At 39.8% G+C, this 23,256-nt stretch overlaps 3 protein-coding genes across 5 annotated transcripts; 2 read left to right on the top strand and 1 right to left on the bottom strand.

Annotated features, from left to right (window-relative positions):
* Nucleotides 1–460: 460 nt before the first annotated feature.
* On the top strand, nucleotides 461–1,804 carry gpr101 (G protein-coupled receptor 101). Its single transcript, XM_040120765.1, has one exon. The coding sequence runs from the start codon at nucleotides 461–463 to the stop codon at nucleotides 1,802–1,804; it is 1,344 nt and encodes a 447-aa protein (XP_039976699.1).
* Nucleotides 1,805–5,012: 3,208 nt separating this feature from the next.
* Nucleotides 5,013–14,246, bottom strand: LOC120785427 (transmembrane 9 superfamily member 2). Its single transcript, XM_040120143.1, has 17 exons — nucleotides 13,915–14,246; nucleotides 13,346–13,413; nucleotides 13,141–13,234; nucleotides 12,887–13,014; nucleotides 12,581–12,710; nucleotides 11,962–12,089; nucleotides 11,673–11,787; nucleotides 11,452–11,531; nucleotides 11,230–11,335; nucleotides 10,056–10,188; nucleotides 9,194–9,313; nucleotides 9,048–9,105; nucleotides 8,695–8,854; nucleotides 8,420–8,571; nucleotides 8,172–8,283; nucleotides 7,584–7,755; nucleotides 5,013–5,671 (listed from the first exon to the last, which is right to left on the bottom strand). The coding sequence occupies exons 1-17, from the start codon at nucleotides 14,050–14,052 to the stop codon at nucleotides 5,604–5,606; spliced, it is 1,962 nt and encodes a 653-aa protein (XP_039976077.1). The 5' UTR covers nucleotides 14,053–14,246; the 3' UTR covers nucleotides 5,013–5,603.
* Nucleotides 14,247–17,008: 2,762 nt separating this feature from the next.
* Nucleotides 17,009–22,656, top strand: rbmx (RNA binding motif protein X-linked). 3 transcript variants are annotated; one of them, XR_005706640.1, is made up of 10 exons: nucleotides 17,011–17,307; nucleotides 17,402–17,527; nucleotides 18,198–18,304; nucleotides 18,385–18,550; nucleotides 18,709–18,852; nucleotides 19,075–19,192; nucleotides 19,519–19,647; nucleotides 19,733–19,824; nucleotides 22,209–22,301; nucleotides 22,530–22,656. XR_005706640.1 is itself a non-coding variant. In XM_040120618.1 (9 exons), exons 2-9 carry the CDS (start codon nucleotides 17,419–17,421, stop codon nucleotides 20,953–20,955), a joined length of 1,155 nt encoding a protein of 384 aa, XP_039976552.1. In that variant the 5' UTR covers nucleotides 17,009–17,307; nucleotides 17,402–17,418; the 3' UTR covers nucleotides 20,956–21,276. The 3 variants fall into 3 exon arrangements, 2 of the variants coding, with proteins under 2 accessions (XP_039976552.1, XP_039976551.1); XM_040120618.1 differs by lacking the exons at nucleotides 22,209–22,301; nucleotides 22,530–22,656 and adding an exon at nucleotides 20,639–21,276 and having other exon boundaries at nucleotides 17,009–17,307; nucleotides 18,736–18,852; XM_040120617.1 differs by lacking the exons at nucleotides 22,209–22,301; nucleotides 22,530–22,656 and adding an exon at nucleotides 20,639–21,276 and having other exon boundaries at nucleotides 17,010–17,307.
* Nucleotides 22,657–23,256: the final 600 nt, after the last annotated feature.

Raw genomic sequence — 23,256 nt, 5'->3', positions numbered from 1 at the left:
GATAGTAGCCCCCGTCTGGACCTCGGCGGTCGACGCTGGCGGCCGGTGCGCTGGCATTTGCCGTCGCCAGACGAATTCTGCTTCTCCCCCTGCAGAAAAAAAGAATAAGGCCTATTCTGTGTGATCGATCACCGATCACGACGAGCGGCGAGTCGGTATTGATCACCTCCAGCTTTGCCGTCCACTCCTGGAGGAGTCCACTGTACTGTGTCCACATGTTATGGATGATTATGCCGTGTTAGGCGAGGTGCACGTTGAATTGTGCACCTGGGATCCACGGAATGAGGAGCATCAGCTGCAGCAGCTTTGTGTTGTGACACCCTGTAAAAGCAAACAAAACCTGAGCTGGTCTTCTCTCCTGCCATTCTGCCGATCAAGATTAGACTGACCTGACTCTATGTCAGCGCGCCGCTGGATGTGAGGCACACATGCACTCCCTGTCCTTGGTGTTGGACGAACAATGCAAAGCTCTCAGGCCCCCGGTATGGGCACGAATTTCACTGGCGTTCCCTGGGGGCCTGGTTTCGCCGACTCCAGTCAGGACCCAGTCTGGTCCTCCACTGCCAACTGCGTGGTGAAGATGGTGCTCATATCTCTCATTGTGTGTGTGTCCTTGTTCGGGAACGTGGTGGTTCTACTGGTGTTCCAGAGGAAGCCTCAGCTACTTCACGTGGCCAACCGCTTTGTCCTCAACCTCCTCTTGGCAGACCTATTCCAGACCATATTGGTCATGCCCTTTGCCATTGCAGCCACCGTGCCAGGTGTGTGGCCCCTTGATGCCCGACTGTGCCAGGCCCTGGTGGTGCTCATGCACCTTTTTGCATTTGCTGGGGTCAACACCATTATAGTTGTCTCTGTGGATCGATACCTGGCCATCATCCACCCTCTGTCCTATCCCACCCGCATGACCCCTCACCTGGGCACCAACCTGATCATCTGCACCTGGGTGCTCAGCTTCCTGCAGAGCACCCCTCCTCTGTATGGCTGGGGGGTCATTGGCTTTGACCGCTACCACAATGTGTGCTCAGTGGTATGGTCCTTCAGCCTGTCCTACTCTGCTGTGGTGTCCACCTTTTCTTTCTGGCTGCCTGTGCTCATCATGCTTGGATGCTACTGGATGGTGTTCAGAGCAGCTCGGAGGCAGAACGCTCTCGTGCACCCCATACAGACACAATCCTACTCCCAGCCCTGCCCACAGGACTTTCAGGGACCTAGCAGTCCACCGCGGCAGCCCCAGGCCCAGTCGGCAAGTTCACCTGATGGCCCCTACTCAGCCAGAGGATACCCTGTTCGAGTTAGGCACAGACGCTTCCAATACCACTGCAAGGCAGCTCGTGTGGTTTTTGTGATCATGGCCTCATACATTGTCAGCATGGGGCCTTACAGCATACTGAATACTATATCTATGAGCACCACAGCAGTTGTACCCCCCTGGTTGTCCTCCCTTGCCCTTGTGCTCTTTTTTTTACAGTGCTGCCTACACCCCTACATTTATGGTTACATGCACCGTAGTGTGAGGAAGGAATTCCTTGCTCTGCTCTGTGGCCTGTTCTGCAAACAGGGCCGTCCCAGCCAGAGCTCTGCCGCAGAGAGCTGCTTCACTACTACAGAGGGACGCTCAGGTGCCCACCCCCACCTGCCCAGCCTGGCTGGTCGAGTCCTCCCTCTGCGGACTTGGGAAGAATGCACAACATCCTCCACTTCCACCTTTGAGAGGAAGTCAAGGGACAGCCGTAAAGAGACCACTTCCACCAGCGTCACCTCTGAGAGGGAGCTCACAGTCCACAGCAAACAAAGCACATAAGAGACAAGATCCTACTTGCTCTTAAGAGCCTTTCATACGGTGTGTTCACACATACGCTTATATGCCTTCTTTACGACAGGGTTATTCATTCTGTAGTTGCTGGCATTAGGAATATTGGTATACTTGATCACCGACATAACGATCTTTTACTATTTTTTCATCAGACTGAATAAACACCTAACTTGAGGTCAGATACATCTCTCTGGAAAAAAAACTGGGTCCGTTCATTGTTGCATTATGAATATGTGATAGAAATCTTAAATAATGAGTATTTATTTTCACTAGGTCAAATCTTGAGAAACATATTGTTTTTTGAGGGTTTTATATGTAAATGCAGGTTTAAGAGTTACCACATGGGCCACATAAATCAGACTTTGTGCAGCTCTTATTATGTTTTGTCTCTACAAACTGTCATTGCTGTTTTAGATGTATGCAATTATTGTACTAGCTACTGTTAAATAAAACGGGAAGTTTCAACTTTAAAAAAGACTAAACTTAAAGTGAAACCAGAAACGACATTTAGTTTGTATTTCACATCTTTGCCTGCAAGTCTATTGTTTTGTTTTTTTAACCTAGACTTGCTGTGTAGAGATAGCAATTGTTTCATTGGATCAAAGTGGTTGGTGTTCTGAACACTTTGCTGTAATTATGGGCCATAGATGTCTCTGATAAGGTATCGACCTGCAGTATCTGTGCAACTACTCTATCTCCTTTAAACTTTCTGTGTGTTATATTCTCTGTGATCCTCCCGGAGTGCAGAGGGATGTACTGTCCTTGTGTAAGCGCCAGCAAGCTTTGTCCGTAACTAATGAACTCAGGGTATGCTTGTGGAAAAAGTTGTAGTGCCCGTCCCTGTTTTTCGAATCTCGTTGACCAAATGAACGTATGTATGTTTACGTCCTTGTCGCAGTAACTCTTCTTAATCTCAGAGCACCTTTTGAGTACATGAATAGTTTAGTGATTCGTTGTGCCTGTTAGTTACAAAACACATGGGTTGGTGACTCCCTGAGGGGATGGCCACACATACAGGTTTGTCTTAGCCTCTTTGTTTCCTTCCTTTAGTTCAAGTGAGGTGGACATTCAGCCTCTTAATTCAGAGTGCCACTGTGTATTTGGACTCAGTATTTGCTTCCTTTGTAATGTCAGTCTTTCTTTGAGGAAGTACCGTATTTTTTTTTTTTTTTTTAAAGTACAGTGCGCAGAGACTAGGGTATGCTAAAAAGATAACTCCAGTAGACTCCTTGCACCAGTAATTTAACATAGGCTGCATTATATATAACAGATTGATGCACAACAGATTTCAAGTGTTCCACTGAGCACACGTGGATTTGTAAAGATACCTCCTGATACAGTCTTTTTAATGTAAAAACTTGTCTGCTTAAAGTCACGAAAAGGATGAGTACTTATGTAAGTGCTAAATGACTGCCACGGTTCATCTCACGGAAAGGCAGTTCATCGATTGGGTAGATTATGTGTTGCCCAAGGATGTCATAGGTGCATCACAACCCTATGTGCATTATTTGAAAAGCCTGTGTAGTCATTTAGTCAAGCGTTATGAGCTTTAGGGAAAGAGAAAAAGAAACAAGTGGGCAGAATGACCCAGGGTCATTGCTGTATTATTATCATCATCATCATTATTAGTTGACTGGACCGGCGTGGATCTGAGCCTTGGTTTATTGAAAAGGTTACTGGAGAAATCCATACTACAGTATTGTAGTGACTGACAACCAAACATGTACAATAATTTGTCAGACTGTTTCTCTGTAAAGGACAAAGGGGCACAGTACAGTGTGTAACACAATTGATCATTAAATCCATTATTATTTCTGGTTTCATTATTAGGCATCAAAAGTTGTCTGCTGTTTAATAAAAGTGAATTATACTGTATGTAATATGTGTAAAAGTGTTATATTCAGTTTAACAAGTTCTGCATCTTCATACCAAGCCGATGCTAGAGACTTCGTTTACCATAGGTGAGCATGTGAATGTTTCAGGGTTCTTCCTTGTCTCCATCAACCAATGCCTGGCTTTAGACACGAGTGGGATTTTTAAAAAAACATACTTACATGGAGTCTGTGGAGTCAGGTCTTTGCATTTGACACCAGGCAAAACAATATTCTGTATAACCTACGGACATCCAGAGTAAGGAAATTATGGAAATCAAAGTGAGACTAAATAAATGCACAAATGATATCTAAATCTAATGGTGTCAGAAGAATTTAAGTTTTTGAATTCTCAGTTTTAAAAAAAATATCACAGCACTTTTAAAATGCCTGCCAGAAAGAAGGAAATTAGATGTAAACAAAAGCTGAAGGGTCTTAATTAGACATTGTTGTGTATGTGTGGTAACGTTCAACATCTTTAAGAGTCAGCACAATAAAGAAGTTTGTTAGGTTCTACAAAATTCAAGAACATTTAGATGGAAATTTTTAAAAGGTGCTAATGCTTGCTCCTGTCCTTATACTGTAACTATGGGTCAGCCCCATACAAATGCAAAGACCATTCTATACAATATGTGGATAATTGCAACTGAAGAGGGAGAGTAAGATGGGGCCAAGAATAGCAGACTAAACTGCATTTGTCCGCATTAAATCATTAACTGTCAGAGAATTCGTACAATTATTATATATTCATTCTTCTTACGACACCGTCTTCTCCAAGTATGCTCATTTTGCTGTGTTTTGGTTTCAGCCAACTAAACTATAGGTAGCAGCTGAACACTACATCTTATGGCTTTATGTCCAGACATAGAGAGTAAGGAACGTGGTTAAGACTGCATAAAATGTCCATGTGTGCATTCTAGTGGCTCAAAGAAAAGAACATGGCCTTCATTTTGAATTAACTGCATTTATTTGTAAAAATGATATCACCTTGGGTGATGACTCCACACTGCTAGAAGCAAAAGGCAGCAGTGTTTTATGTAGTTACAGTTCAGCAAACTGCTCATTAAAATCTAAAAGGGTGCATCTCAACGGTGCATGTGTACTTAATCAGTAAATTCATGGACTGCGTTATTACTAACTAGGTGAGAATCTCTCCTGTGGCCAAACAAATTAGGCATGTCGCTGAGAGATCATCCTTAATGTGCAACATACTGTAGCTGTAGCATATTCTTCTATGATACAGATGTGCTTCTTAACCAAGTGTAACCTTTGTTGCTATGCAAACTTAAGTTTAACCTTCAAATATACGAGAATGGACATGTATCAAAGCAATGTGAGTGTTTTATATAATTTCTGAACTACAATACAAGCTGATATTTTAAGGATTTATAGCCCCATCTTTACCTCAAAGAAAAGAACATAAAGGTTTCATAATGGTGACAATCATAAGTAGCATTCTCTCACTCGCTCGCTCTGTACAGAATATGTACACACATTTTTTCATCATTACAATATAAGTAATGAATGAAAAACAAAACATTTAGACATAATATAAAAGCAAAATTACAGAACTTTTTACTTTCTTTAGAAACTTAAAACCATTTCAGCTTTTCTTGTTAAACCCACCAACACAAATTGCTCACTATGACAACTAGATCATTGGAAGCCACACTGATTTTCCAGGCGCCACTCAAAATATTACTGGTCAACAGTGAACACAAAATTATATATATTTAAAAAAAAAAGAAAACAATAGCAACATAGGTTTAAAGCACAAAAGAGGACGGGCTCTGCTCTTCAGGTCGTTTCTATAGGTGATGGTTTCAGTTCAGGTCCATTAAGACCACTTTATCACACAGCCAGCACTGAGGAGGCCAGTGCTGCCACAGCAAGGAGTCAGTCTTTCCCTCAGCCCTCTAGTCCACTTTGACCACACTGTAGATCTTATTTACAAACCAGAAGCAAGCGAAGAAGCCAATTGTACCTGAGGAAAAAAAGACAGGTTAGAGGAATGATTTGATAAATGTTATTAGCAAAGATTAAAAAAACAACACAAAAATCAAGCAACCACATGTAGGACTAGCTGCCTTTGGGAATCTGTCTGGGACATTTATGAGTAAAGCAAAAAATTAATGAAAAGGCCACAAGGTCCTGAATGTACTTCAGGAGCAGCGCACACACACACAAAAAAACGAAGTGTTAAACTGTACAGCCAGCTTGCTGTCACAGCAAAACCACATTCCATCCACTAAAAGCTTGAAAAATAACTTTTGACAGGGTTGGGACTGCAGTCTCCATAAGACTGCAAAAACCCAGCACCAGCACTTCATTTTGTCAGGGATAGAGCATATTTTCTGAGCTCCACCAATGCTCAGAAGCCAGATTGTTCAAAATCCTGGATCAATTCATCTGGGTATAAAAGTCCTATCTGACTGCTCAATGGGAGCGACGCAGCCCAATCCCAAATTAAGTTTTGATCAAAGTTGGGATGAGGTAAAAAAGACAGACAACAAAATAAAAACTTTTTTAAAAAAAAAAAAAAAAGGGGGGTTGAGAGAGATTAGGATTATTTAGATCAAAATTGGAAGCAAGGATGGAAACTGATAATCTTTTCCTTGAATCCTTGGATTATTTCTTGGTGATAATCTTTTGACATCTCGTCCTCTTGCTACTTACAGCTCTGTTTTAAGATAGTGTCAAACAGTGAAGCAGGGCTACAGGCTAACTTTTATCTGGCCTAATGACAGTATAACACCAGAAAGTATGTCATCTTCTGACATCATGGTGAGCCTTATATTTCTGGGCGACATAAAGACTAGGCATGCATTTGCCGAATTATCTAGTCCTGTGTATTATCCTCTTTCCACACACATCCCTAGTCTCATCTAAGCGGGTGTGCAAGAGAGCTGGACGGGGCCATAGAGTCCTGTTACTATGTCAACATATGTCAATCTTTGTCTCTTTTAACATGGAGACGAAAGCCGCAACAACGTTCTCTTCATCCTAGCTTTGTGATAACGTGTGTGGTACGCATATCTGCACAACCTTAGTCTTACAGCTGGATTTTAAGCGCAAGCACAGAAAAATTGAACAGCGATGGTCAGGAATCCTGAGTGCATATAGACTTATTATCATCCATGGCAATGAGGCAATGTGGTGCCTGTATCTTTTGATCTACACAGAGAGAAAAGAAAAAAAAAAAAGAAAAAGAAAAAAAAGGAACTCCCTGATAATACTGGCTTTGCTTGTTAAACAGCAGACAGCAGACCTGACCCAAATAAGTCTGTAAAACTAGATCCAACCAATGAGGACTGTGAACATTCTAGTCTGTTTCCTAATGTCTCTCTGATTTTCATTTAACTTCAAACAGACTTAAAAATGACAGTTCAAATAGGACCCTTGCAAATAAATGCCCTTTAGCTTCATGTGACACTGTGCTTTTGTAGTACCAGTATAGAAATAAGAAGGCCAAGGCTTGGCTGTGACTATATGACAAGCAAACAAATGTTGCACAATAGTGTGGACTTCTTCCTGGTGTTTTATGCCATATGAACAGGAGATCCTGACAGAGATCCTGAATCTTTATAGTACAGTTGATGTGACAAACACTGAGCAAACAATACCATTCACACCTACAAACTACACACCCCTTTCTGCCTCTGACTTACAGGAAGCTATTGGAATTTCTTCAGTTTCATAAAACAAAATAACATTGCAGTAAAACCATTTGTTCAACAAATGGATATTACATATATAGATGTACATATATCGTTTGTGATTCTTATACAAACTGAGCTCACCAATAAAAGCAACCAATAACAATATGAAATCCAGGTATCACTGCAATGTGTCAAGATATGTCTCGGTGAAATCTCTGCTTTAACTCAAAACCTCACCTGTGAAGAGGAAGAAGATAAGGACCATAATCATAGTGTATCCAAAGTAGAGGAAGGTGCTGGCTGCTCCAATTATTTGCAGCTTTGAGAAAAAGTAATGCACAGCATAGATGAACAGATAGACTGCTGTGAAGCCGCTGGTCAGGAAGGAACGCCACCACCAGTGGTAGTCCTGGACAAAGGACAAAATATGACATGTTAAGGATATTTCTAATAAAGTTTGGACCAGGTGGGAACAGACATTTATAAGTCTCACTGATGATGATACAGTTTTACCCTATGCAAAAGTATTGATAGCTTTAAATGTATTTTGCTGTATACAGTTCCACTATCCTGTGACTGGAAAATATGGGTATGAAGATAAGATATTTAGGACCATGATCAAGATGAAAATGCTTTTGAAATTATTTGGGTTTTATGTTATATGATTATCTCACATTACCCATTGCTCTTTGTTTACAGCAATGTGTTTGTATTATAACAACACAGTATGTGCTATTAACAGTCATTTTTTTTTCCATTGATGTAATTCATTGATATAAACTACTTTGATAAAAAGAAGACAAAATTCTCTGAATATTCAGGTACCTCAGCACATAGATGGAAGTAGCAGAGCAGAATTGTGGCCTCAGAGCAGGTAATGAGTAGAATAATGAAAACCAGGAAAAGGAACCCAAACATGTAGTACATCTGATGAGACCTAAAACCAAAAACAACCCATATTAATTTAACTGATCCATGACTTGGCAAAGAGTAAAACCCAACTGAAAATAGTGTCAGTCACTCTAATTAGGACTTCCTGACAATCAGGAAGAACAGCATTCCTGTCTTCTTACCAAATGCTATTGAGGATGAAGAATAGCTGGATGAAGATGCAACCAAAAGGCAGGATTCCACCCATTACTATACCAGGAATAGGTTTTGTAAAGAAAGACTGCTCAGGAATTTGACGGGGGATCTGGTTTGTTCGCACTGGTTGCTCAATTGCCTGCACAGGCACAGAAAAATAGATGAAGGTATTACATTTAATCTCAGTCAATCTCGGTTACTTTTTATCTGCAGTCAATAATTTCAAGATAGACAAATTAATAAACTAGGTGGCCTAACTCACAGGTTTCTTGAATCCAAAGTAGGCACCAATGAAGGTGAGAGGCACAGAGATTCCAAACCACAGGGCCAAAATGGCCACCAGAGTGCCAAAAGGGATTGCTGCTGAGGAACCCTCCACCCAAAGGATCAGGTTCATCAGGAAGAAGTCTGCAAACACAATACTACGGCAGAGAGACGGACAAAGGACAATGGCACAGTGAAGGATAATACATGTCATAGGGATAACAGCAGTGTCCGAGGCACATGAGAGGGCATATACGGCGCAACATGTCACTCCAGCACTCATGGGCGTAACTGGCGTACAAAAATGAGACAGAAGAACAAAAACCAAGAAAATTTAGCGAGTGAGCTTACCCTGGGCACAAGAGTGCTGTCAGCAACACATTTGTCTTCCACTTTTCACCTCCAAAAGCTGAAAATATAGACAAATATGGATGAGAATATCATGATAAGAAAGACCACATGTCAACTGTTCAGACTGGTCTTCACTGGACTCTTACTTTTGTAAAGACGTGCTGACACATAGCCAGCAGGTGTTCCCAGCAGAACCCAGAGAACCACAGCACATGTCATTAGTGCCCCTCTGTTTGCTGGTGACAGGAAACCCAGACAGGCCAGGACTACAGTGGACAAACAATCATCAGTTGACTCATTCAGACACACCAGCAGTATTGTAAGTTAAGTACTGAAATATCAATGCAAAGACAGCTTTTAATGCAACTCCTTTTAATCCGTCAGTACTACTATCTGCTAATTTCAAACTGTTAAACCTAATATTCAAAAATATTAAATTGACTTGAAAAAGCATATGCCTTTTTACATGGCTGATAATGTAAGTCGGCATATTTTAAAAGTTCACACAAAAGGACCCCCAACCTCGTTCTGAAGGTGGAAATATTTTGACTTTAATTATTCTACTGCCTCTCAGGCCACAGTGGCAAAATAAAGCTCTGTTAAGGGACTTTAACAAGGTTTGTTTTACGAATTGAGCTGAGCTTTTACTTCCATTATGTTGTGAGTTTCAGGTCTATTTCAAATTAGTTTTAACATACACTCTGTTTTAATGTTCAATATTCAAAACTGACTGATATATATTCAATATCAGTCTTTTGTTTACAATAACAAGGCCACTCGTTATTGTAATACTGACTGCTACAATTTACAAATTGCTGAAGTGTGTTTGCTGTTCTTCTATTGTGTGCGCTAAGAAAATGTGACAGTTTCCAATCCTTCATATATTCTACGTGATAACCACAAAGGAAGAGTGAAACTAATTACAGCAGTTCATAGGATGAATATCTAATTCAATGTGTATAACTACTACCTGTATTACACTACAGCCTGATGTAAAATAGTCCTTACAGAGTGTGATGAAGGTCATGATGAAGATCTGGGTGCCCTGTCCAAGGAACACAGACAACAACATGCCTTTCCTGGGGGGACGGAACACATCCCCATGCACCTGCTTCCACCCGGACTCTTCCTGTGCATCCTCCTGAGAAGGAAGGCAGACATTGATACAGCAACAGTTAGGAAGAATTACTTAACATTTGCAAATGTTAAAAGTTAATGGTTAACCGGCCACCAAGCAGTGAATACTACCTCACAGTCTGACACCTGCTAGCAAAGCAAAAAATGAGGGGAAGACTGAGAAAACTTGGTTTACCAAAAGTTGTAAAATTTGGTGTGAAAAACTCCTCAGTCATCTCATAAGTATAAGCCTCTTTCTTGAAACTTGCATGTTTTAAGAATATCCACACCACATTTTACATTTTGTTCTGATGTGCATGTTTGCTACAATCACACACCCAAACACCTGATTAAATAACCACAAAGTTTTGTTCAAAACGGGTTTCGATAAGCTTACATAGGGCAGCGAGGATTTTTCCTTGGTCGATGGAAGCCTTATCAAGTCTGCCTGTGAAAGGTAACAATATGTATATATATATCTATATATATATATATATATATCTATATGTGTATATGTGTGTGTGTGTGTGTGTGAGAGAATACTGTGCACCTAGTGTGCTAAGTGATATTGCACACTGCAGAAAAGCAATAGCCATATAAATGTGATTAAGTTGAGCAGTACACATTTGGTTAGTGGCAAGTGAAAAACTAAGCCTCAAATACTTCCAAGTTTGAGCTACAATCGAATAATTTCATTATCCATTGTGGTATCCGATCGATAGATAGATCGATAGATCTATAGATCGATAGATAGATAGATCAATAGTCATCTAACTAAAGACAAGGCTGCACTTCAAAGTTCCTGGAAAGCTGTTTGTTGGGAATATTAGGTTATCACCAAAATGATACCAGCTACTTTAAATAGTCATTTGTGTGGTAACAAAATTGTTTCCTTCAATACACAACTAAGACGAGAGCTAACGAGATTCAATCTATAATCTTAAGAGTATAATTGTTTTTGTTTTTTTTTCCCGAGCAAATGCATCTTCAAGAAGTCGTCACGCTTGTGCCTCATATACACATCTGGTTCAGCTCCAACTGAGAGAGCGCTCAAGAACACTTTTACCTGGTCCACCTGGTTGTATCTGGCTATGTCCTTGTGCAGGGTTCTCAGCATGATCATGGCAACCATTCCAGACAGGAAAAGGACAATGACCAAGGAGTTCATGATGCTGGAAAACACACAGAAGACATACTATAACATCAGCTCACATGCATAAAAAAAAAACCACAGAGTTTTAGGGAGAGGGGGTTTCTATGGTGCACCATATAAAAAATGTCCTCATACCTAAACCACTGGATGTTGGTGTGAGGCATGGAGACCAGAATGTAGTCCCACCTAGAGGCCCACTTGATTGAATTGTTTTCCTGTTATAGCAAGTAAATGTGTTGGTAAAAAAATTGCACACAGAATGATCTCATTCTCCTTGTTCCACAGAAACTGTTATTTATTAGTTACATATAATTACTTATATTATACAATTAGTCATATTATTTATAGGGGCCTACCTCAAATGTGACAGAGTAGGTGTAAACTATCGACACATCATTATCAAATGGCCCATGGACCTCCATCGGGGTGCCTCCTTCACAGCTTGGGTTTTTCTCATCTGCATGTTTGATACTGTTGTGCACAAAACACAAAAAATTCTTCAGGGCAAATTATTAATGAAACTGGTATTAGTTTTGAATGGTGAGTTGTCAGTTCAGTTGCAGCAGTTGCAGTTGAGGTAGAATAGACAGAAATCAAAAGACGGCGAAATCATATCTATTGTATCTACTTCCAACCAATATTTACCTCTTTGGCTCCAGAGTGGCAGCGACCAGCCGGGCGCCTCTCCATCCTTCTGATTCTCCACTGTGGTAAGTGATCTTGATGTCCACATGGTTAAAAACGTAAAATGTGTTCTTCTTGTTGAACTCAGACTGGGGAAAAAAAAAATTACTCAATATCAGGTACTCAGATTCCTCAAGGTAAGATTTGTAAACAATCATCTGTGTATTTTTGCATATCTTCTATAATAGGATATACAAGAACTTTTTAAAATGATTTCTGACTTAACCCTTATAATACTTATGTCAATTTTACTTTTCTGTAAATGTATGGCCTGATCTGATCAATACTGATGATGTCATATTCATGGTCATGTTTATAACTTTGCTAAATGATCATCAAATACTGTTTGCGACTTTAAATGACAGTTGATTGTAAATTAAAGACTACTTTTATTTGAAAAAAACAAAACAAAACAAAAACAAAAAAAAAACAACATATGACTCCTACATGCTGACAAATGTGAGGATCCTAGGTAACCCGGTATATCAGAATCAGAACCCATTTACATGCAGATGACCACTTACATAAAACTTAACATGTTAAGTGGAGTACAAATTCAAAGACAGAATTCACAACTCACATTGATGACACAAGCATCTTTAGGTCTGCCTTCTAATGTAACGAGGCAGCCAATGGGGAAGCCCGGGTTGCAGTACTTCTGACTATCTTCCACATCATAGCACCATGTCACCGGCATGTTGTCAATGATCCTGTAGAAATAATTGGTTAACCTCAACAAGCTTATTGACCTCTGTGTTCTGTCTGTGTTCATGTTTACTGACAATTTTTCTTTACTGCTGTCATCCATCTTTCAAACAAAACGTCCACACTACGAATACTGTAACTCACAAGTAAAGAACTACAGTGCAATATATCTTTTACTAACCAGTGATGCTGGTAGTTCAGCTGCATTCCCATCTTGAGAAAATCCAATTTGGTTGCATCCTCCTGGGTGCCTTTCTTGTAGTTTTTTGTGCACACCGCCTTGCATTTAACATCTTCTTTAAAGTTGAACTGTAAAAGGCAGATGAGAGTCGTGCTGCATCAAGAGAGTACATGAGACAAATAGAGCTGATGTGGAATTTAAAATAAGCAACATCATAACCGCCATGCAGGCTTAGATTTACTGGTAACACGCACCTTGTATGGTGAAGACTCAATTCGTTCACCAAAGAGCACCTGTCCAAGATTCTCAGAAGGCCTAATTTCTTTGGCATCTTTGCAAAAGTCGAAGCTTTGAAAAATTCACAGATTGACACACAGAATGAGTAGATAATAATGAGCTGGAAAATATATATCAAGACATTACACAGATGGCATCAAATAGAAACAGAATAATACTTACACGTCATACTCATAAGGTAGGACTGACTCCACTGAGTCCAAGCGATTGACAAACAACTTAATCACTGTCTGTGAAGATGCAAAAAAACAGTTCGTCTGTCAGTCCATAGTTGTCTCAAAAGCCCAGTCGGTGGGGTAGAACCAGCCAAAACCTGTGCTATGAGTGCTGAGAAGTTAACAGGTCAAAAGCTAACATTATTTGAATGGGTATTAATGTGCTAACGGTCTCATGCTAGGTTGGTGAAAAACCTGACACATTAGAAAGCATTTAATTGTATTATATATATATATATATATATACATACATACATACATACATACATACATACATACATATACACAGAAATGTTCCCTTAGCAATGACAGCCAGTGCTAATAAATTAAGAAAACGGTGCTTCAGAATATTATGTCAGTGCTCCGGTTCCAGGTAATAGCCGGGGCCTACGGAGAGCGCTGGTTTGCTAGCAAGACTTAGGACGATAACAAATTCAAAATAATCCGATCAATCCAACGTCAGCACAAAATCCAATACGTAAAATAAGAATTATGAGTTTTATGAATTCACCATACCTGACAATCTTCACCACCTTTGCCAGCTTCACAAAAACTCACTGGGGCTAAACCCGGAAGATAAAACGCCGAGCACGAAAAGAAACACCACACCAGCGAATAAACCAGCACAAAACCTAAATGTATCCGCCTCTTCATTTTATCGCCGACACGCTTCTTCGAAGATCTGGTATACTTATGTCTTATGGAGACTGTTCTTTCTTTTAAGGGACGGGAATGTTTGCTAGCTTTTCACGGTTGGCTAAGTCTTAATACTCGGGACGCAGCAGTTGAGCTGAGCTGACCTGCCAGCATCGGTGACGTCCAGCTCTGTCTTAACCACAAGACTAGCACCGGAATGTAAAAGTTTCACCTTCGAAATAAACATGCATACTAAGTAATCAGTGTAGTATATCGGATTTATACATGTATAGCTGATGCTATGAATGCACAAATCTTTTCTTAGGGTATTTTTGTTCAAAAAAGTAATACATATACATGATCATAAACGATTACATTTTCAAACTGAGGAACATGTACATCGGCAATGGTTTTACTTTGAAAGTTAAAAAACCGGACGTTATGTTTTAGTCTGACGTTCTTGACATCACGGAAGTAATACTGACGCTGCCTATCAGTACCTCAATAAACACCATTGTTTTCTTTATAATAACAATTACTTTTGCTTTACGTTGCATATGAGTTAAAAAAAAAAAAAACTTAATGAAATTATAGTTTATGAAAGAGGCAAAATAATAAATGAGGGGGGTAAGAACTACTATCAAATAATACTGGCTAGCATTAGAGACCGTTGTAAAAGGCGGCTGAACAGGCTAGAAAAACCAGACCGGGCACGTCTGCAGCTGTCCGCAAAGACTTTACTCCTTTTCTGAAGTGAAAAGGAGTAAATACAATCCCAACTAAGTCAGTAAACCTCCTTAGAAAAGATATCACAAACGTTTTTTTGCAGCCAGCTAAGCACTGATTTAAACTTTTGCACATGCCACAGTTTTTTATTTATTTATTAAGTTACTGAAATAAAAAGTAATTGCATCATCTGAAGATACCCCCATTTTAATGTCTGTTTGCTGCAAGGGTTGTATTTATTTCTTTTCACTTTAAAAATCAACAAAATACGTAGGCTAATTTGCCCAAACTTTTGCGGCAACTGTATGCTGCAAACAGACCTTGTGTTATGAATGTGGACATAAAATTCAAGAACAAGTAGCACCGGTGCGTCCTTGGAAAACTACTTGAGCACCTACATAACCTGTTTGTGAACCATGTTATTACAAGCCCAGTTCCTCGAAAAGGGCAGGGTAAAAGAAAGAACGGTGGAATCAGAGAACTGGTGATTGAAACATCAAACGTCAATAAATAACATAAAAAAAAGTTATTATACTTATGTAATGCTGGTATCTGCCCTGTGGAGAGCAGCATTGCACCTAATCTCAAAAAGCAGGAGAAGGAACTACTTCCTCAGCAGTGGTTTACAGTTCCAGACCGATACTGGATTTTTATTTTTATTTATTTATTTTTATGACCTGGTATCGATATATGGGAATTCGAAAAAAAATCCTCTAACAATGTAGTGACAGATACCCATTTTTTAACATAAACATATAACATAACAATGTTGATACAAGGATTTGTGACTAAGATGCATTCTGAGCAAGATTTCATACATTCTAAAAATGAACTTCTCATGTGCTCTATGGTAGACAAACTATTGATGGAGAGACAGTTTCTTAACACCTTACAACCAGTTTGGCATTTCTGTGCTGCAGTCTTGTGTTGCTTGTTTGCCAACATACACGGGTATATCTGCAATAAATTAATATCGGCCTGGCTCCATTTAAATCTTCAGTATATAATTCGGCTTCATTACAATTTAGCGGAAAATATCGTGCTTTTGACTCCTCTACATGATGCTGAGAACAGAAATATAATGCATTGTCAATGCAGGTTAAACCACCCAACAGTATATAAAGTAGTTAATATAAACTCCACCTTGACTAGCAACTTTAAAATGCTACTTACATGTTAATGCTTCAGTATTGATAATGCAAAATGTATCTACCCACATGTTTTCTTATAGAAAATGCTACATTCACCAAACTGATTAAAAGCCTATCCACCCATTGGGTACACTCTCACAATTGCCCGATACTGTGCCTTCCACAAAAGATGGGAAATTTAGGTATGCTCAAATGATCTGTCATTGGATATGATGCTGAATGAGGGTTTAAGAATCTGTAACAAGAAACAACGCATAGCCTACACCAGGCTGAATGGGTCAGGCTGAGAGAAACCACAGTGAACCAACCTAAATGGGATTAAGGAACCGTGTTCTGAATAACAGATTAACTAAATCTAATAAAGTCTTCTGTGGATTTTGTGTTATTGTTTCTTTTTGGTCTACAACAAACTGCTGAGTGTTGGTGCGCTCAATAGTTTTCAAAAATATTGAAGAACTGGGTATTTTCATTTCTTTAAAAATCACTTGACATGACAAACATATAGTTTAAGTTCCGCTCAAAAACGTGTTTTGCTTATAGTTACTTCACTTGGATATTGTTGTGCAAAATGATGTGCAGGATGTGCAGAGTTTGAGCTCATATTCATTCGCTGAAGGGGAAAATATTCTTGGCGCTCACCTTAAATTTTTGTTCAAGACTTGCACTTGCAAGCATGAGTTTGCAACATCACAATTAGTTTTGGAGTGTGATGCTGAAACTTGAAACCTCCAGCGCACGTACACCGATAAAGGACTTTTTAGTGAAGTAGGAGACATTTTGTGTCCAGCAGTTAAACTTTTAAAAGGAAGCCGGCCTACATTTGCATATTCATGGTTTCTGGAGTTTTCCGTGAAGGGGGGAGTACACATAACTTTACTAATCTTACCAGGTAATTGAACTTATTGTGGAAAAAAACACATCAATCATAAATAGTCATTTAAAGCTGAGTATTTTTACATGTCTCATAAGGCGTCTGGAGGGGATCGTTTTAAATTTGTTCATGCTACAGTTCAAAATTGTAGAGTATCAAATAACCTACATTCGCGGTTTTGGACTGTAGGTGGCAGTGTTATGCTGTGGAGCGTCTGGTCTACCGGAAACAGGACGGAAGAAGGAGAAGAGGGGAAGGAGAGAAAGTGCAGTTCATATTAGCTTACCCAAAGCGTCGGCGTTAGGTAGCCGCCAGCTGCTTGCCTTTATGGTTAAGATAAGTTACATTGTAGTAGTCTTTTTTTTATGTTTTAAAAGTAGCGTGTTGGCATTTGTAAAGCTCAACCCTTTCGTTAGTAGCTGGAATACTCGCTAGCTAGCGTTAGCCTAGTAACTAACTACAGCCACTGGCACGTTTATCGCCATTTTGCGCATTCAACAGCCCGAGACTTTCGCCAGCAGCAAGGTAATAACGAGAGAAATGCATGGATGCCGAGGACAATTACAACATTGCATGCTTGTGCCCAGCACTCAAATTATACGACCCTTTTTTGTTGCAGGTAGGGGATTTTGCAGCATGGCAGAGGCAGACCGACCAGGGAAGCTCTTCATCGGTGGATTGAACACGGAGACCACCGAGAAGGCCCTGGAGCAGTACTTCAGCAAATATGGCAGGATTGTCGAAGGTGTGAATGGAGCCACTGTGGGCATTTTAGTCTCGAACTAGCCGTAGTTAACCCCGGATAAAATATTGAATGTTAAAAATGCTACACTGTTTCAGTTTTTTTTTGTAATTGTTCAGCTTTTGCTGATCCACGCTGTTAATATACACCAAATGTCTGTGGCCTAATTTGGCTGTAATTGTGAATTTAATTTAGGCCCATTTTCGGCATTAATTTTTAGAAATCTGCGAATTCATTGGTATTTACTTTACAAATTTGTGCAAAGTTGGATTAAAAGTTTAGCAGTCTATTAAACTTTTCTATATGTAGTCTGTTACTACAACAGACTCTGGTGCATAATCACATAATTTTTCATTTAACTCAAGTCCCCATTTTCATATTATTTAACATGAAGCCTATTCTTAAGTACTCATATTGCAAAGGCCATTGTTTACTGTAAAATAAAATGTATTCTTTAGGAGGAAATAAGAAAACCTTTGCACGAACACAATGGTTAAAACAGAAAACAAGGAGTCTCATAGTCAGTTAGTGAAATGGGGGTAGTATTAAGAACATGCCTTTGTACAACTTAAACTGTTGAAAAAAAGGTTATTGTACTATTGTCAGATGATGATTTAATCAGGCTAGTTACAAACTACAAGCTCTCTACTCACTCCTTATTTCTTTATTTCAGTTCTTTTGATGAAGGACCGTGAAACAAACAAATCAAGAGGATTTGCTTTTGTTACTTTTGAAAGTCCAGCTGATGCAAAGGATGCAGCACGTGAGATGAATGGAAAGGTAACTATTTCTTTTAATCATCAATAATCTCTAAGAAACTACTTGAAGTTGTGGTCAAAATTGTAATTCTTCTACCACAGTCTCTTGATGGCAAGCCCATCAAAGTGGAGCAAGCTACAAAGCCTCAGTTTGAGAGTGGTGGCAGGCGAGGACCTCCACCCATGCACTCCCGCAGTCGTGGTCCACCGAGAGGACCCCGTGGTTCCAGGGGAGGTCCTGGTGGAATGAGGGGCCCACCATCCAGAGGTACATTTTTAGTTTTTCTATTCATTCATTTATTTGGTCATTTAAGTATACAGAATTGTAGAATGTGTGTATAGTAAACGAATCCCATTGAATGTAATTTTTGTAATACTTCTTTTGAGGCTAGTGTTTTAATATTTGCATTTCTTGTCTGTGAAAAGACTACTATGATAATTCAGGGATTGTAGAACCCTTCTTTAAAGGGATGTCATCCAGAGGCCCCCCTCCGATGAAGAGAGGACCACCAGTACGCAATGGAGGCCCCCCACCCAAGAGGTCTGCCCCATCTGGTCCCATGAGCAGACGTAAGTGTGAGGAACTTCTGTTGGTACTTATATAAACCCAGAGTTGTGTAATTGTACTGGCTGGATACCCACTGGTTCCTTGCTTGGACGTGGATTGGAAAAGATTTGATTTGTCTCAAAACTTGAGAATCATCTAGCTCTCCGGCAAATACCTAGGCGGGCTGCTTGTATCTCAGGGTAATTTGGTGATTAATGAGTTTGTAATTGGTTTGTGTGTTCTAGCACCCATGTCAAGGGACAGGGATCCCTATGGTCCGCCTCCTCCTCGCAGAGACTCCATGATGTCCAGGAGAGATGATTATCCATCACCACGAGATGACCATTACAACTCAAAAGACAGGTAGACATTTCTTATTTAGTTACATTATACAGTGGGGTGAAACTATATAAAAAAATTTTTTTTGCATTTGTTGAGATTAAACAGAAGCATTTTAAAATGTTTGTTTTTGAAATCTGTACAGCATAACCCCTTTTCAGTTTTGTAAATTACTTTAGTATAATTTAAAAAAAAAAAACTACACTAACTGTAATATGTTAGGCACAAAAAAAATATCAGTCTACTGAAACTGATATAATTTTGATAACAATTTTAACTCTGTCAGCTACCAAGTGAAATATTTAACATCATAGTGACAGCTTTGCAGGTAATTGTGCTATCTTTCACAGCTACTCCAGTCGGGATTATAATTCCAGAGATTCAAGGGACTATGGACCTCCTCCCAGAGATTACTCATACAGAGAATATTCCAATTCCAGTTCCCGAGATGACTATGGGTCAATGTCAAGAGGATACAGGTACGTGTAAGAGTTGATACAAAAGATTAAAAAATTAGATCATATCATACCTGATCATCAAATAACACTTGTTCCTATTATGTAGTGATCGTGATGGTTATGGGGGAGGCCGGGAACCAAGAAGCTATATGGACCGTCCAAGTGGTGGCTCCTACCGAGATTCGTATGATGGTTATGGTAAGATATGACTCCATGAGTGTAATTACAAAAGACAAAAATTGCGGCACAAAGAAGAGCTGCACAAATAACCAACCAAATCATAGCAATGACTACCGCAATCTCCAGTCACAAGACGCTGCAGTTTTTCCCCTCCCCAGAGGAAATGGCATTGCAGGCAGCCTCTCGAAAAACTTTTTTCCTTTCACTTTGCTGCATTCCTGACCTGCAATTCAAGTTACATATTTTCATGCTATTAAAAGTATATAACCATTGGCATCTCAACTTAAAAACAATTCTCTTCTGAAGCTGTGTCTTCATATCACAGTCCCTCATACCATCAAAAGAATCAGTGTTTGTGGCAATTTCATGCAGAAATAACGCAGAACATTTATTGTGCACCAGAGGGTTTGCAACCATAAGGAACCCGAAAAACTCCTTGGAAACATCTGTTGATCACTCAGTATGTGTTGCCTAGCAAAGCACTCCCTCAAGGAGTAACGTTCACAAAACCATCAAGACAACTCTGAAAACCTCGTCCTTAACCTGCAGTTCTAACTCTTGGAGCTCTAAAAGGAAAATGGCTTCTCAAATCAATGGCATGCTGAAATGGGTACACTGCCCATTTATTCCCTCTGCTTGGATTATTACTGCCCATATCAACTAAATATCCATGTTACATTTAAGATGGATAACATGATGGGACATTTAAACATGTCTACCATTAAATTTATTTGTCAAAGAATTAATTCTATTGGCAAAACATGAGCACTTGACAGTGCAAGAAAATGTATAAATTAAACCTTGCCAATTACCTGACCCATTGACCCTGCAGGTAACTCTCGCAGCGCCCCTCCTTCACGGGGCCCCCCACCATCCTATGGTGGGAGCAGTGGAAGCAGTCGTTATGATGACTATGGCAGCAGTTCCCGGGATGGCTATGGCAGTCGTGACAGTTACCCCAGCAGTCGGAGTGACCCATATCCACCTAGCCGTGGTGAGCGAATGGGCAGGCAGGAGAGGGGCCCAGCTCCCCCTGTCGAGAGAGGCTACCCTCCTCGTGATTCGTACAGCAGCTCAAGTCGTGGAGGGCCACGTGGTGGCCGTGGTGGCAATCGAGCCGATAGAGGAATGGCTCGCAGCAGATACTGAACTGGACTTGGAAATCACATTAAAGCAAACGTTAGTCTCCGTGCACGGTAAACACGTGTTGTGGAAGAAATATGACAACAAGACAAACTATCCATGTCTAAATCTGTAGAATCTATGAAGCTTAGCTTTGAACTGTATCTTGACTTACCCAGTTTTTTTTATGTGTCAAAGTTTTTTTCTTTTTTAAAGTATTTCTCTTGCTCATGTAACAGTACAGTTACTAAGTGAGTGTTAGTTTTTGTACATTCAGTGCTGTTGGAATCTGCAATGCCCTATAAGTCTGGCTTTCCTACTCTAATAAAGCTTTTAGTTGTACCTTGACCACTGCTCATCGATTGTCAAAACAAGATCAGAGACAGTGACATGAATGTGAAGTAACAACATATGATCTCCTTTACAAAGTTCTCTGTAAAGCCTAGGTTTAGTCACTGCTCGTTCTATATAAATAGCTGAGTGACTTGAGTTGAGTTCTTGACACACATGTACCTCCAACTGGACGCTACTGTTTAAGGGTTAGGCCAATGTTACTGTCAAAATGTTCCAATGTAGTTTCCTTGGAAATGGACCCATCACCCTAGAGCCATTCGATGGCATGCAACGCCAAAACCAAAGGCAACAACAACCAAATGCAACTCGACCGATAGTCACCAGCTGGTAAGCAAAGCAAACCTCTTTGTTTCTCATCTGTAAATGAGTTTCTCATTGTCCTGTATTGCAACCTCCACTCAAAAGGGTGATATTCAAGACAACTTTTGCCTCAGGGAAAGAAAGAAAAAAGGAGGTCGCCTGAATGAGCCTTTTTCATTGTAGTCCGTTTTCATCGGCTAAAATTGTCAAAAGTGCAGCAACATCCCAAGACATTTCGTCCCTTTTCAGCAGTGAAAGCTTTAACAGCCATTTTGCCAACTGAGCCATCAAAACAATGCCCTTTTTTTGCCTAATCAATCATCCAACCTCAGTAAAATGATTGGCAGCATTTTGAGTTATTAGTTATTTGTACGTTTTTCTTGGTAAAAATTAGAAGCCATTCTTAAATTAAGAGCCATTTTCTCAGTATCAAAACATTTTCCACAAGCATGCCAATTCCAACAATGGAGACCTCTGGAAGAACACCATCGTCCTAACTGCCAAACTGGAAACGATCACTGAAACGAATTCGCAGTCGGACCAAGGACTACAATATCATTTTCAGATATTTTATGAATACACGATTAAGGCAAGTGCAACATGTTAATATTATGTTCTCATTGCAGGATGAACATCCCTCCAAGGCAACTGCCCTTGCGACATACCTGAGTTGAGCCCTGAAGTTGTTGGACCAATGAAGCCACAGTGCACCAATGCAGGTATGCCAACCAGACTAATCATAATCTAACTATCTGTCCACTTTGAAAAACACAAGTGTATTAATGAAAGGTTACACATATGTACAATAAGTTATTTGTAAAATAAATGGGTTTTTCTTGCATACAGAATGTTATAAGTGACGGCTGTGGTTGTGGTATAATGGATATTTATTCCTGCAAAAATTAAACTTGATAAGTAATCAGTTTTTAATGTTTGCTGTATTGTAGATGCTGGCCCAGGCTTCTGCTGAGATTGCTGGTTGAGTCCTGGAACAAGTGGAACAACGTGTTGAAATTCAGAAGAGCACAGCCTGAGGATTTGCTCAAATTGACAGTTTATGGCGTTTTCAATAAAGACTTTAAAAATAGCTTTGTTCACTCACTTTTGTCTTGTCGTGAAAGAATAATGCAAAGAGCGCAATTCTCCACAAAGGTATTTTAGATATTACCGTAGTTATTTTTTTTTTTAAATGGGGCTCAGGTGTCTGTGGTACCTGGTTGATGTTTTGTAAGAGTTTGTTTGTAACCTCCATTGTGATTATTGAGAATTTTTTAATGGTGATAAGCATTTACCACGATCAGCTTTTAGCTTAGTGAATTCTTAGATCTGTTGAGGCAATGGTATGATTTCTTCCTGCAAATATTCGGTCAACATACATCACTTAAGAGTGGACATTGCAATAGTCATATAGCTTGTATAGCTGTTTCAGAAAACTTGAGCATGACCCATTTTGCACGAGAATTTTTAAACCATACTGTAGATTCTATGGATTTCAATACTAATGTTGTATCGGATGTCTGCAGACTGTGTGTCAGCCCCACTGATCACACATCCTGAGATACTCCTAGAGTAGGTGGTGTATTTTTCTCTTGAGAGATATGGTGAGGCACATCAGAAATCCTGACCCTGGTGGTGTTTCCTGACCCTCGCTGCATTTTAGCTTGTAATATAACA

Source organism: Xiphias gladius, chromosome 23, assembly GCF_016859285.1.
Source record: "Xiphias gladius isolate SHS-SW01 ecotype Sanya breed wild chromosome 23, ASM1685928v1, whole genome shotgun sequence".
Lineage (NCBI taxonomy): Eukaryota > Metazoa > Chordata > Actinopteri > Istiophoriformes > Xiphiidae > Xiphias > Xiphias gladius.
This window is presented reverse-complemented; position numbering and strand designations above follow the sequence as displayed.